This window comes from Onychostruthus taczanowskii, unplaced genomic scaffold (assembly GCF_017590055.1).
Source record: "Onychostruthus taczanowskii isolate IOZ18803 unplaced genomic scaffold, ASM1759005v1 scaffold72, whole genome shotgun sequence".
NCBI classification, from domain to species: domain Eukaryota; kingdom Metazoa; phylum Chordata; class Aves; order Passeriformes; family Passeridae; genus Onychostruthus; species Onychostruthus taczanowskii.
In genome coordinates this window covers 2,389,555-2,405,265 of record NW_024505008.1, presented here as the reverse complement: position 1 = coordinate 2,405,265, position 15,711 = coordinate 2,389,555, and the positions used below count along the sequence as shown (strand labels likewise).

The 15,711-nt window shown below is 37.5% G+C and overlaps 1 protein-coding gene across 7 annotated transcripts in view; it reads right to left on the bottom strand.

Annotated features, from left to right (window-relative positions):
- Positions 1-1,889: 1,889 nt before the first annotated feature.
- TTC37 (tetratricopeptide repeat domain 37) overlaps positions 1,890-15,711 on the bottom strand; it is a 47,307-nt gene continuing 33,485 nt past the window's right edge. For all 7 annotated transcript variants that reach the window (XM_041422203.1, XM_041422207.1, XM_041422209.1 and 4 more), the window contains 11 exons: positions 15,276-15,494; positions 14,418-14,490; positions 13,650-13,703; positions 13,432-13,543; positions 12,067-12,195; positions 11,314-11,435; positions 9,318-9,476; positions 6,823-6,975; positions 4,930-5,060; positions 3,570-3,693; positions 1,890-2,181 (listed from right to left, as the gene is read on the bottom strand). In XM_041422203.1, the coding sequence (XP_041278137.1) occupies positions 2,104-2,181; positions 3,570-3,693; positions 4,930-5,060; positions 6,823-6,975; positions 9,318-9,476; positions 11,314-11,435; positions 12,067-12,195; positions 13,432-13,543; positions 13,650-13,703; positions 14,418-14,490; positions 15,276-15,494 (1,354 nt within the window). In that variant the 3' untranslated portion in view covers positions 1,890-2,103. The remainder of the gene's footprint in view (positions 2,182-3,569; positions 3,694-4,929; positions 5,061-6,822; positions 6,976-9,317; positions 9,477-11,313; positions 11,436-12,066; positions 12,196-13,431; positions 13,544-13,649; positions 13,704-14,417; positions 14,491-15,275; positions 15,495-15,711) is intronic.

Sequence of the window (15,711 nt, the reverse complement as noted above, 5' to 3'; positions counted from 1 at the left end):
AGATTTGTGGAGTGTTTTTTCCCTACAGTGTATGTAATACAACTTCTGTATAATTATCTTATACAAGGAGCTCATCACCGCTTACAGGAAAAACAAGTTAATGGTCTTTTGAACAGAAAAAACACTGTACCACTACATTTTTTTCTAATATGGAATGTTCACAGTTACTCAGCTGGCATCTCTGGGTGGTTGTCACCTGTCGGCTCTCCTAGATGCTAGAAGGTATTCAGGGCTCAGTACTAGCAAAGTCTAGGCTAACGCTCACACAGGATTAAGAGGGGCAGGCAGCTGCTTACTGTGCTGCCAGGAGGCTGGTGATGACAGCTTTTCTACCACTAGAGTGGGTGGCACACAAACCAAGACCATATGCCAAGGATACAAACCATAGGCTGCAAGCATTTCTCCAGGTTTTTAATAGCAGGAAGCTAAAAAAAGTTACAGCTACTCTTGAGAGTCACGTCTGGCTTTTGCAGCATTTCCATTTAAGATTTGCAGTTACTGATAGTTCAAGGCTATTTGACAGCAGCTCTGTGAACTATAATCGACCTAAATTTAAAGAAAATAATTTTAAGGAAAGTGAGAGAATGAAAGTGTGGAAGGTAACTTGCTATTTAGAAGTTTCGTCTTACCTCTGCAGACTAGAAGCCCCAGCCCACTGAACTGAGTTTTCCTGTTAAAATGAGAGTGGCACACTCTCCAGAGATCAGCATGTGACTTGCACTCCAACTCAGCATCCTGTATTCTGTAAGCCCAGTACAACTGGCTCCAAAAGCAAGCGCACGTTCAATGCTGTCCCACTGCACACTTTTTTAGTGCCCTTTCCTGCCTATAACATGGGATTGTATAAGCCATTGTAAGACTCTGATGGACACAAATTTTAAGATTTAGAGAAAAAAACTGCTATCATGACTCCTGTCAACAGAGTGAACATCCTCATGGTAACTTTCACAAGTCAGAGTCATTGCTTCATTCATTTTATTTCATGTACATAAAAGTAAAATAACAACATATCTTAAGAACGGCTGTCATAATTCATCCAATAAAGCAATCAGCAGCTGAGTTACCAAGAGATGACAGAAGTTGTCTGCTACCCAGCTCTTAAGATTCTGTGCCAAGAAAACCTCGCAGGGGAGTTAGTAATTGTACTTCTGTGTGTCCAAATGATGCCTTAGGTTTTAGTGTTTATATTTTTCAGATTCTGTGCTACTTTAGTGTCTAAGCTTCATATTAAGGGATGGTAAGCTTTCTTCACAAAGTAGGGAGACAAAACAATTCCTTTCCTAGCTTGGGACCAAGGACAACCATCCAGATCTCAGTCCAAAGAGCATAAACAACGTGGATTGAAGACAGAAAAACAAAAAGGATGGGACTTCATAACCTAAAGCTATAACTGGACAATTAACTCCAATATGCTAATGGACCAGGATTTATAAAAGTGTGAGACATGTGACCAGTCATCTGTTTTGTGACCATTTTGGGTTCATCTGGGGTGTCGCCCTGGCTGGGCTCTTGTACTGCCCAGGGTGTATCCATTTAGGCCTTCCAATAAATACCTACTTTATTCTTTAACTCCATCTAGTCTCTGTTTTAGCTCAGCCTTCACAAGGCATCAGTTCTGGTGACTCAGATGGGATAGAAGGCATCTGGAAGATCCCTGGACCAAAGGAACACCCAGCTCCTGCACCCCCACTCCTGCCAGTACTCCTGGGGGCCCCAGCTGCAGTCCAGAAGGTATCAGAGTCCAAGAACCCTCAGACCTGACAGAGACACACAAGTAGATAAAGTGGAATTCTGTTTGCTAGCTAAGTTAGGGGGGAAACACTCTATTGTGAATAGCAACAAAGTTTAAGTGGGGGAGCAAAAAAAAAAAAGCAAATTTCAGGGTTTTCTTTTCAAAGTAAATGTGATTTTATGTGCATAACTCAACATGAAAATAACCTACTTTTGTTCAAGAAAAAGCAAAACTAAACACAAGGCTGCAGTTGATGAAACAGAAAAAAATAAATCAGACATAAACAAAACAGCCCAAACTTTATATGCTTCTGGAAGGTGAACTAAGTCAACTGGATCAACATAGAAGTATTTTGCTTGAGATAGTCCATTCTAGGCACTTGCTGACAATTTCTCATTTAGTTCCAGAGCTCTAACATCTCCATTAGCTTTGGCATTTTCTATAAGCACCTGCAGAGAAAAATAAAGAATGACCTGAGAATTTAAGTTTTTTTTGTTATTGTCTTAATGGCAATCTGAAATGTACTTTAATTCATGTTAGGCATTTCGTTAAAAGATCATCTAACCCATAATCCCCAAATAGGAAATACTCACAAATACACATCAACTTACTTAAAAGATCCAAACTCTGCACTATAGTGACTGTAATCACTTCCAATGCTCTGTAAAAGCATTATTGATTACTTTGACAAGTAGTTAACCTGCTGGCAATTAAACAAGCAGACCTGTTTTCCTGCTGACACACACCTGTCCCCTGCTTTGTATTACTCTTACCTTTGCATAAATCTCCATTTGCCAAACTGAAGTGTTCTCTGCAGCTACTTTAAAAAAAACTGCCACATCCTCTTCCCTCCCCCAGTTAAATTCATACTTCCCTGATTTATTTTCCATACATCACATGTGGAGCTTTTCTATGAGGGACCTTTAAAAAAGGTCTCCCAGCAACTTAATGTTCATAAGCTTCTGGCACATCTCTTGTAACCCAATGACATACTGAAATACACATACTGAAAAGGAAAACCATTAAGCAGAGCCAAGCAAATCTCCAGCCATTATTATCACACTCATCAGCAGGGACTATAAACAATTTTGCAGAAGCAAGTGCAGCAAGATCATACCAGGATCTTCTGAACTCATTAAATCTAGATTTTTTTATCTGTGTCTGTGCATGTCTGTGTATGGATTTTTGTCCACACCTTTTTATATGTAGCCCCAAATGTACTTTATATTGGATTCACATTTCACCAGGGAACAGCCCTCATCACCAGTGGCAGAACTGAGGATAGGAGAATGTATTCAGATTTTGAGGAGAAAAGTATTTCTCATTATAAGCCAAAATGAATGACACCCCACTTGCACTACATGAAAGAGCTGCATGGATTTGTAAGTTTGATCAAATACATTAGTGAAGCACTGTCAACAGAAACTAATGCAGCATCTACTATGCACTGAAAATAATGTACCATTACAAACATTAAGAGAGAGCACAGAGATTCTGCTGCTCAGATCTTTTGGGCCAGGGACGTGACATGTTCCAGCCAGGCTACAGGGAATCAACATTATTATTGCTAAAATTTTAATTAAATGGTCCTCATGTCTACTGAAGAAGCACCAGTAGAACTGTTCCAACTTTGGACTGGAGACTTTACTGTTTATTTTTCATTACTGCATGGAGGAATGGAAGACATTCAAACAAACTGGTGTTGATTTCAAAAACTGAAGTACATTTGCACCTCAAGAGCAACACCTTCCTAGCCTCCTTCTACTCCACTTCCCAGTTGCAAGTACAATATCAAACATAAATAGACAGAAGTTCTGTACAAGGTGTACTGTCTTACATCTATTAATTCACAATCATCTTTGGCATACAGATGTTGCAGGAGGTACCAGCGTGCCACTGACACTATGGTCTCTGGATTTGCTGGTTGGTAAACAACTCTCTCCAACATTCGCCGAGTCTCCCTGGAAACATAATCAAAACATAACCAAATCAAATGCAACTGAGCAGGCCCCACAAACATAAAGGAAGCAACAGTGGCCAAAAGTAATATACAGGAAAGCCCTTATTGCAGTTCCTGCAAACAGAGACAAGACGTGAAATTGCAAAAGAGAAGGTAGTTGGAATAGAGTACTACAAAAAGCCTAAAATCCTCTTTGGCTGATACTACCTTCCAACACCAACACACCATGTACCTAACAAAGGGATTTTCAAATTCACAGTGCCATTAGAAATCTGGTAAAAACTGGCAACTACATGTAGGGATGTCATATTCATTCACTGGTGCTCCATCAGCTTTGGCTCTTGTTCTAAGAATTCTGTGCTTTATAGCCAATGCGATATTCCACTACATTGTGATTTAACAGGCTGTGAGAATTTACATGTTTTAGTTTGTTATTAGTATTCAAGATTACTTTATTGTTTCAGGGTTTTGAAACACCTAGGCAGATCAATTAGATCTTGTAATACACTGTTCATGTAATTTAATATCTGGAATAGTAATAAGACTGATTTTAATTAAATTTTTATCTTAATTTTATTGTAAGCGACAACCATCACAATCACATTAGGCTGTCATCTGAAGAGCCAACAAAAAACATACGCCAGTTTCCTAGAATTATCATCAAAATGGCTGAATTACTGGACAAAACCATACAAAAGCCGCCAATTTTCCATAGCTTAAGCAAAAATACTACAGAAGACAAAATGGACATAGCAACCATATACACAACACAGCAAGACTCCAAGAACCCCTTCCCTAAATCCTTCCTCAAAAAGCCACTATGTCCACCTGGATGTTCAGGAATGGGCATGAACTTTCACTGTGAGTAAAATTTGGGATGAAAATTAATCCTAGCAGTAGTCAGGTCAGTGATATCGGTTTCCACTGTGCTATTTTAGAAGATTTTTCAAAATGTGTAGAGTCCCTGATGAATTTATTTAGATTGCCTGCTTTTAAAATAAAAGTTGCCTTAGAGCTGTTTTTTTCTGGGTGGTTGTTTTTTTTTTCCACAAATAATGGAAGATTTGGCTGCTCCCCACATCACTAACCCTTTCTCCCCTCTCCCTTTTATTTGCCACACTATTTCAAGAATTAATTTCTGCTTTCAAGTTTCTTTAAGATCTTGAAGTTAGATCTGCAGATAATGACCACTTGTATTTTTAGACACTGTATTCCACTGACAACGGATCATGCATACCTTGCTCCCATTTTGCGATTATACTGTAGCAGGGCTTGAAGCAGAGCTGCCAAAGGGCAAGGAGAAAGTTTCAAAGCTTCAGTTGTTGCCTCCTGAACCAAGGATGGCCAGTGTTCATTGGAGACATTAGCCTATTATAAAAGTTAAGAATAAAATAAAGAGAATAAATAAACCAAGAAATTTAAAAAAAATAAAGAGGAGAAAAAGCAGGGGAAAAATGACTTTATTGTAGTATATTTGCATCTCTCTAGCAAGCAGGTTTAATTCAAGCTATTCTGAGAAGTATTTAGCAGGTTATAGAGACACTTGTTTAAAAAAAACCCCACTTCTAACAGTGGTTAGAAGCGACTAGAAAAGTCATGTTAACTTATTTAGGATCAGCCTTGCCAGCATTCCCCCCTGCTAATTTATGTACATAGTCTTTTTGTTTTTTTCATATAAATTTTAGTAGTGCTTCAGAAACCCTTGTAAATCTTCATCCCACATATAAAACTATTCTAGAATGTAAAATTTATCCCCAGAAGTGACATCATTTTTTCTAGAAATCAAAACCAACTCCTAGACTGCAATCACCTAACAGAGCAACTATTGAGCAAAGCCATATTTCTTAAGAATATAAGCAAAGCAAAGAAAGAAAAACTGGCTTTAGAAAAACCTTATTATCCCCATTGTGTCTGTATAGCATTCAAATTACTGTATTTGAAAGGGTGACCATCTTTACTTAAAAGATAATTGGGAGACAAGCAATATTCAAATACAGAGCTTTCATGGACCTGAGCAAGTTTTTCACCAGGCTTTTATACATTTCATTAAACCAGTGCAGAAATGCCAAAAAAAAATCCACTCATCAGCTTCTCTGCTCACTTAAAAAGGTTGAGATGAGATAATCAAATTCATACTAACCACATTTTTAAACAAAGTCTTGTTTATTCTTAGGCAATTCAGGCCAGCCCTTGAAAAAATAGTATTAATCAATTTAGTCGGTATCTTGAGATCTCTGAAAGCATTTAGGAGCAATAAGGAACAAAGCAGACCACTAAAAAGTGACAGAATTACAGCAGGAAAAATACTTCCGCTTGACAAATTCTGCCTTTGGAAGCAATGGGCTTGTGAGAAAAACTGAGGACAACTCTCTTCTCCAAAAAGGAGAACAGTTTTGCAGGTTTATCCTCAGTAAATCTGACTGCCTTTTCTTACACAAGATCTCAGGATATATGGGGGTTGCTTTGCCTGATTTTGATTACAGATTCATTAATTTATGAAAAAGCACTAGTCAAGATCACAGCAGTATCTACATTTTACAGTAGACTTTAAAATCTGGTAGTGAACTTCAAGTTTCTAGAGTGACACTGCTAGAAGATAATAAACACTTGCCAAGATTCTGACGTATGTTCACCTTGCCCCCCAGTGCAAGGAATAGAGTACTTTTTTTTTTTATTCCACAAGATACAATTCCCTTAGATTGTTCTTAGACTTCAGTGCAAAGCATCATATCTGGAAATGACTATACAGCATAAAAATACTTGAAATATGACTGACTGATTTCTCCAGGCACCAGTGAAGAAAAAAATCTGTTGAGGCAGTTGAATAAGACAGACATTTGAGGGGTATGGCAATTTGGATGATCAAATTAAAACTGTTATAGACAAGCCTTACTGAGCAAGTGAGCCTCTTAGGCACAAAGTGGTTCTATGTGATTATTACATTGCAACCTCTCTTACAAAGACATGTTCTAAGAATACTCCACTGCCCCTTGATGTCTCATTTTATTCTCTAGCTATCATTCATAAAACATAAAGCAATTTCAACAGGGGCATAATTTATGACTACAGAAACCTTCTATCCCACCAACTTCTGTGAAATCATGCAATAATGTTATACTGGTTATCCTACCATGCAGATTTCCAGTGCGAGCATAGCTAGCCTGAGAAGGCTGGATAACTTCCCACTCCAGTTGCCCTGCTGTGATGCCAACTGCAGACTCTTCCTATAACACATCTCTGCTCCAGTCATCATTCTCTGAGACTGATATATTTTTGCCAGCCACTGAAAATAAACATCCAACAAAATCAGTTATGAAGCCACCAAAATACACATCCATTAGGTAATACCATTTAGTCCAATTTATGAGAGTACCACAGCATACTATTAGCTGACACCATGCACCCAGTCCTCATTCCAACAACATACTGTGCATTGCCCTGCAGAAAAATTAGTCTGCTGCAGAGCTGGCAGTACACCTCACTACAGTAACTTATTTTGAGAATTCCCTAGCCCACTCATAGACTTATTTTGATAGGTTGTCTCAGCTGCTGCCTGCTCTGCCAGCACAAGATGTCCTGGATTTCCTCATGAAGAGAAGTAAAAGGATTCCAGCTTCTCTATCTTTAATTCTGTAGTCATCACACATTTTTTGAAGCAGATGCAGTCATATCTGCAAATCCTTGACATGTACATGATATGCATGAAGATGTGCAAACTATATTTAGAAATATTCTTTGCTGGATCACCAAGTAAACAAAGTCATTCCCTTGCTTTTGAGCAAAGGCCTCTAAACTTTTATAGACTATAGACTGCAGGGTGTTAGAGGAGGCAAAAATTATTAGTGTTTTCAGGTGCATAGAAGTTACCCCCAGTTACAAAGAGCAACACACTGCAAAGTACTAATTAGCACTAGTGAGATTGTGCATTCTTGATGTCAAGCTGCAGGTCTGCTTTTTAGAGTAAAACGTTTATTCATGTGAAGGAAAAAAAGCCTCCCTCAGCCTCAGCTCTTTGCAGTTGAAGATGTCTAGCACTCAAGAAGTAAAGAAGAGAACCTCCATGCAAAGGCACAAAGGCAGCTTTGCCAGATCTACTTTTCTCTATTTTTCTGACAAGTCACAGCACAAAAAGTAGGACAGCCATCAGAACAGCAGTCCATAAGCACCCTTAAATCCCATGTAACAATTTAGACAAAAGCCAAAAACTTAATCAGAAAGAAAAGTTAATGGCCCCTCTAATGTAGTAAAACTGTAAGGCATCACAATGGATAAATCAAACTCACAGGAAGTCTAGAGACAGAAAACATAAAAGCATCCACTAGAAGCAAATGTAGCAGCCAAGTTTTTCAGAATGCTATCTAAGCCCTGAGAAATACTTCCTTTATTTGAAGATGAAAAAGATCTTCCTCACAGGTATTTTATCTGTGGCCTGGATTAAGAAGACTAAAACAAATCATCCCCTCCCACTCCCCACATCACATGCACCCGTTTCACTAACTCTCCCTGCTTGTAAGGAAGATGACTTGGCTATGCAAGAGATGCTTGAAGAATGTACACAAACCCCAATTTAATTTAAAAAAATGTTGTTAAAAAAGAGGATACAATAATTTCTTGTGTGCCCCCTATTTTGCAAATTCAACCTGAATGAGTTCTGTATTCAAAAAGATGAAGTCTCACAAATCACAGAAAAATGCATCAAAAAAGCATCTTCCCCACAAATAAAGTTCTTGGAGTGTCTGAAGAGAAGAGGATCTACAGCTTTCTAAGAAGCAAGATCTTGATCTGTAAAGCAGCCTTTCAGTGATCTTCTAAGAGTGAAAACAACTTCACTAAATCTTACCACAAGCTTTGCTTTATTTTATCAACACAGAGAGGAGCATTATCAATCCTTCAGCTACATAAAGGACACTAAAAGTTCACATAATTTCTTTAAACAATGTGCTACTTACATTGATAAAGACAAAGATAACTGCAAACTGAAAAGCAGCTGCTAGAAAATGAACATATTTGGTGTTGCATCACCAAAACGATCTCTTGGCATGTGTGAGACTTCTCAGACAGACTCACAGAAGCGGCATATGAAGTGAGATGTAGCACTTTAGTGTCCATTAGAAATGATTACTTATCATGCCATGGAAGGGAATTAGTGAACAATGTTACTGGGAGTGATTCTCTGCAGTCAACTTACTCAAAAGAACAGTGACACCTGAAGTCAGGACATTATGGAGAAAGAGAGTTATTCAGGTTTTCAGACCCTTAAATAACAAATTGTGTATTACTGCAACCCTTTACTTCCATTTATTCTTATGAAGTTATGAAATCTGTTTCTGCTCACATATGAAATCACAGATCCCTCAAAGGGACTCCAGACATTTATCCCAAGCTTTTAATTCTCCTGCTTCCATGTCTGCTTGGTCTTACTAGCAGTCCTTAATATTTGAACTTCTACAGACATTAACATGAAATTTCAACTTTGGAACAAATAACATGGAACAAACAGAACTTAAGCTGTTTTTTCTGTCAGTGACTGTCAGCCGATAAATAAAATCAAGCAGTGAAATAAATGCTCACCCTCTTGCAGCAGGTGTGAGTTGCACACCAGTCAGGGAAAAGATTCACACTTACTTGCCAGGCTGCAGCTGAGGATGAAGTGGACATAACTGTCTTGCGAAGTTCCTCCAGGATGCTGTCTGGAAGTTCTTTGTGAGACTGCAACAGCTGCTTACACTGAACTTGTCTCAAAAGCAAAAACAGAGCTGGGTGCTCAGGGCAGCTTTTTAAACCCTAAAACCAAAACAGTCAGAATTATCACTCTCCAATATCAAGGACACTTAGATTTTCCATTCTGTTCTTTACAGAAAACAACACTGAAAGCCTTCTCAGGGTGCTTTAAATACAGCATTTTTCTCCTCTGCTGCACAAAGGAGTATTCCAGGGACTGACCTATAAAAACAGCTAACATTTTTTCTGTCCTCAAAATACATTTGAAGTCTAAGCTCAATTTTACATTTTAAATTTACATTTTACATTTCCTACTCTTACTGGTTTCTGAAAGACAGTTCTCACTTGGTTTGACAATTATTAAAATTTTTGGGCCTATTAATATAGGCAAAAACCCGTCTTGAGGCTAAAAGGGACCTTGATTAGGCTTCAAGCAATTTCAGTTCTCACAGATAAGACACTTTATTTTCACTGGAACAGAAGCACTTTACTAAACATTTCCTATTCAGTAACAGCAGGTATCCAGAGAGTATTTCTTTGAACCAACACAAAAAAGCAAAGACAGAAAACTAGCTATCTATTGCTTTACTCAGCTCAGGTGGAGCATGTGAAGCTTCTGCAAACCTCACTGCATGTTATTTTCTGTGCTGAAATCACAATACTTCCAAGAATTATAACTCAGAACAGATTTGTTTTAACAAACAATACCTGAATTTTTCACACATTTTTTAACAAATTATGTTGCCTGTGAATGCTTCACAATTGAAGGACAGCAGTCTCTGACTCTCCACTCCCAATTATACTGCCTTCTGAGAATTCTGGGGTCCAAAACTACCACTAATAGTTTGTGGTAGGGATATGCTATCCTTTTTTCTACACTAATTGACTGTCCTCTCCCCAGGCTATTTCATCAAACAAAAATTAACATAATACAAGCAAAATCCATCACAGCCTTCCCCCACACCAAACTGGAAGAAGGACAGACCTTGTATGTCCCAAAATCTCCAATCACTGCTAATATAAGGCAGGTCAGTAGACAAGTTGGCCAGAAAAGGAAAAAACCTCACCAAGCAAACAAAGAGGTAAGAAAGTACTTCCTCCTGAAAACCAGCACGTTCCATCAATCTGCTTGTCTGGTTTAGGTTTTTTGTTGTTTGTTGTTGTTTGTTTGGGTTTTTTTCTTTTAACTCCCTTCCACTTTAATGAAATATACCAAAAACAAGGACCATATTTGCATGCGATTAGTAATTTTCCTTAATGAAAATAAGGGATGTGTGCTTTTTTGCTTATCTTTTGCCAAGTCTTCTGCTTATGAACACTCTCTTGAACGCTGTTAACAGCCCAGCTCCCTTCCACAGCTGTGTTGCAGCAAGAACTCTCTTTTTTATAATTAACCTTGTAGCATCCACTTACAGCTCTGAAACAAAGTACCAACACAACCCAGAAGAAATCCAAGTCCCATGTATGTCTCCTATCCTGACTTCTTGCCTTGAATTTTGGTAATATTTTGCTTAATTCCAGGCAGAAAGAACAGACTTCAGCTTTATCATGACACACATGCTACTTGTTTCAACTATTAACACAGTTCTGATGTTGCAAACACGATACTGGGGAGAGGAGAATATGTCAACCATCAGTTCAGTTGGTTAGAGCATGGGGCTAGTACTGCCAGAGTGGAAGGTTTGATTACCATACAGGCCATTCAGTTCAGAGCTGGACTTGATCTGATCTTTGTGGGTCTCTTTCAAATTAGAATATTCAGTGATTCTGTGAACTATTGTATTTTGTAGTTGTTATGGAACAGACAGTTGCTAATTCAAACATTACCTTACTGTATAATGCACAAAAATAATGCCTTCTGTAAATTCTATCACGATCTGCCAGTGTGACACCATCATACCTTGTTACAAAGAGCTTCAGCTTCTGACAGTTTACCGGTCTCCCCTAGACTGGTAATAGCTTGACACAGACACCAGTCTTCAAGAGTACGGACATAATTTTGCGGAAGATTACTTTCTCCAGCTGTAAAGACAGACAACACACTTAAACAGATTAGTATTTATGTTGTAGTACAACATCATGGTCACAGGCTCTAGATCTGGTAAGGGAGAACTTTTTAAAGTTTTAATGTGACATGGCTCCCTTCATTAGTAGGAACATTGAAAGACCGCAAAATCAAAAGCATGAGGGGAAATAAGCATACACCATTTAAATTAATGGTTTGAGATCAATCAAGCATGGAATTTTAATTCCAGTTTTCAAAACACTATGGGCATTGAGCAAGAATGGGCACCTACTGGAAGAGTTACAGAACTCAAAATTACTTTAGCCTTTTCCTGTAAGTACTGCTGCTGCAATGTAATACATCCACAACCTTCATGGGTGTAGGCATCAGAGTTCAGAAATACTATTTTAGAAAACCATTTGAAGGTTTGAAGGGGAAAGCAAGCTGCCATTAAGTATCTAAACCTATGTGTATATTAGAATTTACCAGTTTTTTTGTGTAAAATACAATTACAGTTGTTGAGTAATTGCCACTATTGAGTAATTACCACTAATCCTCAGCCTATTTGCAAGTTCAGAAGAGTATTGCAAGCTTAGATAATTTCAATTTTATTTTGCTTTTTTTAAATAGGAAACCCACGCAGCTTACTTTTGGCTGAAACTGTAGACACAAGTGTCATCTCTAGGCCTGTTCGTTTCGGTTCAGTGTTGTTTAGACAGACAACAGTGTTTTCAGCATGACAGGCTGCCATTAGCACTGCCCAAGCAACAGGATTATCTAGAAAAGAATTGTCAAAGGGAACTCATGCCTATTCTAAATATGCTGGTAGTTCACTTAGAATGGGATTTACCACATAAAGCATAAAAGCATACCTATCAATGGAATCACACACTGTAAATAAGACATCAACAATAAGAGAAGTAACTGCGTTCAAACCAAGGAAGGTGGTAACTACTTGCTGCCAACTAGTAAGATTCATCAGATCATAAAAGGCAGATGCTGTTCCTAAACCCAGCTAATATATTTTCCACAGATAGCTTCAGTGTGCTAACCTGATGCTGCCAATTTATTTTTGACTACACAGATTAATCTTGGCTTTCGCCGAAGAGTTTTAACAAAACACAAAGTGGCAGACTCAGTCTGTTCTGCCCACCAGCATGAAAGTTATAGCAATAGGTGCCTACTTTCACTGCCAGCTAATTCCTGTGTCAATTTCACCTTTAAATAGCTCTGTGAAGAACACCTACTACTGTAAGAGTAATCTCTGTCCTGAATTGGACAGAGCTCAGTTAAAGTTTTTATTTATTTAAATTTTCATCCCTAAAATAATTAATTTTGCCAGCAAAATGAAACAAAACTTGAAGATCTAACAAAGTAAAACGTAAAGTATACTGCTTTTAAATAGCAGTCATACACTCATATTTCCTCTAGGAAAGTAACTGACATTTTTAACTTGCAAGCCAGCCTTATACATCAGAGCAAAATGACTCTAGAAGAAGCAATGTTTTAGTATTTCACTATCAAGTAAACATTAGCAAATAAAAACCCCACCAGGCTTGCACTTCATATGCTATAGGAAGAAGACTAGTAAGACAACCACAGAGTTCTCTATAGTTCATAATCCACACATTTTAACAGAACTTTTCTAATCAAAAATCTCAAAGGAGATGAATAATTCTCTTCTGTCTGGTGTTTCATACTGAGGGAACCTATGTTTTTCAATTTTGTCTAGTATGCTAAATAATACTTATGCAGTTGAGAGATTAAGAAATTGCTCATAGTTTAGAACAAGCCTTAAAACCCAGTGATATTTTTCTTATTGTCTGGCTTAATTCCCATTCCACTAAATTTGGAAGAAAAGTGACAATTTCCACTCTAAGCATTATACATGGATAAAATGGATAAAACAACAAATCAACCCAAGAAAAGCAGATTTTACTTTAATCCAGTAATTTTTGCTTCTGATGGATAAAAAGACAAACAATCACTACTGTGTTTGAGAAGAAGAGTAACCTGGACAGACATGGATGGCCTTCTGAATATTTTTCAGAGGATTGCTTTTCTTATCTTCCAACATGTGACATCCTGCTACCAACTGATTAACTGCAATATTCAGCAGGACTTCCTATAAAACAGGACACAAGAGTTACTTAACACTGTAAGTGATCAGACAGAATTAATTTTAGGACTGTTTATGGAATAACAAAATCTGCATTTTAAGAAAGGCAAACCTTTCCACAGTTTACGTCAAGTGTATGTGCAACACTTCCAGCCACAGCTCCTCCCTGCAAGATTAAAAAAACAAACAGCTGATTTAATTACGTGGCTAATTAATTTTATGCAAAATATAACGCCAAAATATTTTTATCTTTGTTATTCACAAGTACAAAATTTGTACAATGAGGCAATGTCCTTGCTTACAGCATGATCTTTTTATAAAAAATTAGCAAGAGACATTCTGGACTAGAGTTTATCCATATTTCAGCCCCATATTGTAAAAGGTTTGTTTTCAGGTGCTATTTCTGTTTATATAATTAGCATAAATTAAGGCAAGGAGTATTTATTTGGAGGAAAGCTAATAATAAGCACAAAAGTGGCAAGGAAACACTGACTAATGTGAAAAGTGAAGATGACTACATTAACCAAATTAAAAATAGGTAAATCTTAATATATATTTATTTACATAAACACATCTCTATAAAACTAAACAAAAGAAATGATATATAATTATGCATAGTACAGCCTTTTATTGTTAGCATAATTCTAGCAGATCTTTCCTCTAAGTTTACTTCAAGTACCCTCATGGAAGATGAAAATAATGCTATATAAATTCAGTATGTAGCTGCGCACTGCTTTGAATGTAAGCCTTACATTTTCATATTAACTGGGGAAAGTCCACACACTGAAGGGTGGGTTTTTTTTCAGTTCAGAAACAACAGAGACTACTTGGAATGTACACAGCACGTGCGTATTACACTTACTTTTGGCAATACACTTACTTTTGGCTTTTTTGATGCATACAGTGGAACTAGTCGAGACAGAAGAGACCAAAGGGCAGGATTATCAGGGTAACTAGGGAGGAAAAGGGTATTAGACTGTCTGGTTTAGATATGCACCTGGTCTTCCAGGACTCAGTAGGCACTTGCTACAAATATCAAACAGAGCTTTTTCTATTAAGAATACAATGCAATGTCTTAAAAGGTAGACATGGCTGAAAACAAACAACACAACATTGAAATTATACTTCTAACTAAAGAAATACAATGTACAGCATGCATATTAATATTCATGGGAAGAAAACAAACTTTAGGCCTACACGTCTTGTCTTCATAGTATGAAGAATAAGAAATTTTAGTTGTAGCTGGAAAAAAACAATTGCACGAAAATATTTTCTGAAAACCCTTGGAGAAACTATGATGTGTGCCTTCCTAAAAGGCTCAGAATGGTAAGGCTAATCAAATTGAATTTAAACACAGACAGCTAATGGAAGAAACAGCTTCAAAGGCTGCTAAATATTAATAAAAATGCAAGGGACTTTTCTAGGCTGAAGGTTATGATACACAGGATGAAAAATGCTTCCATAGAGGAGTAAACTAACCTACCTGTCAAAAAGTCCTCCAAACAAAATCAGAAAACACTGAAAAGCTATGAAACTTCTGCTATTTGATTCCATAAATAAGAAAGCAAACTTGTCTGCTAGAGGTACAACCTTAGGTGAGGACTTCATCTTTGAAAATGCATTTTTTAAAAATAATTTTTTTTAGAATAATGATTCAAAGAAACATTACATGCTTACTCTTCAATGTAATCAGAGCAATACATTTACAAGGCAATTTAAAGCAAGACAATCTATATACCTGTGTATTGCTTTGGAGACTTCCCTCTGGATTGCCACATTTCTACCTTGTAATGCATAAACAGCAGATGCAATAAGACACCTCTCATAAATCCCATCATCCCCTTTTTCATGCTTCAGTAATTCTTTTAGGGCTGCTGTTGCAAGTGTTGCATCCTGCTTTACCAATCCCAGCGTGCACAAAGCCTTCAGACTTTCCGTACTAGGTTCCTTCAATGAACTGTTGAATCAGAGAGAGGGAAAGAGACAACTATTTCAGAGCACAAACTAAGCTTACTGATAACATGATTGTTACTTCTGAGTCCTCTTGCTCCTATGTATCATGAAAGGTATATAGAATTAACACTCTCTGTGGGATCCTGGATCAGGTTAGATCTATATCCTTGAAGACCAGGTGACAACAGGCACCTAATAAAGCTCGTAATGATTACTTTTGC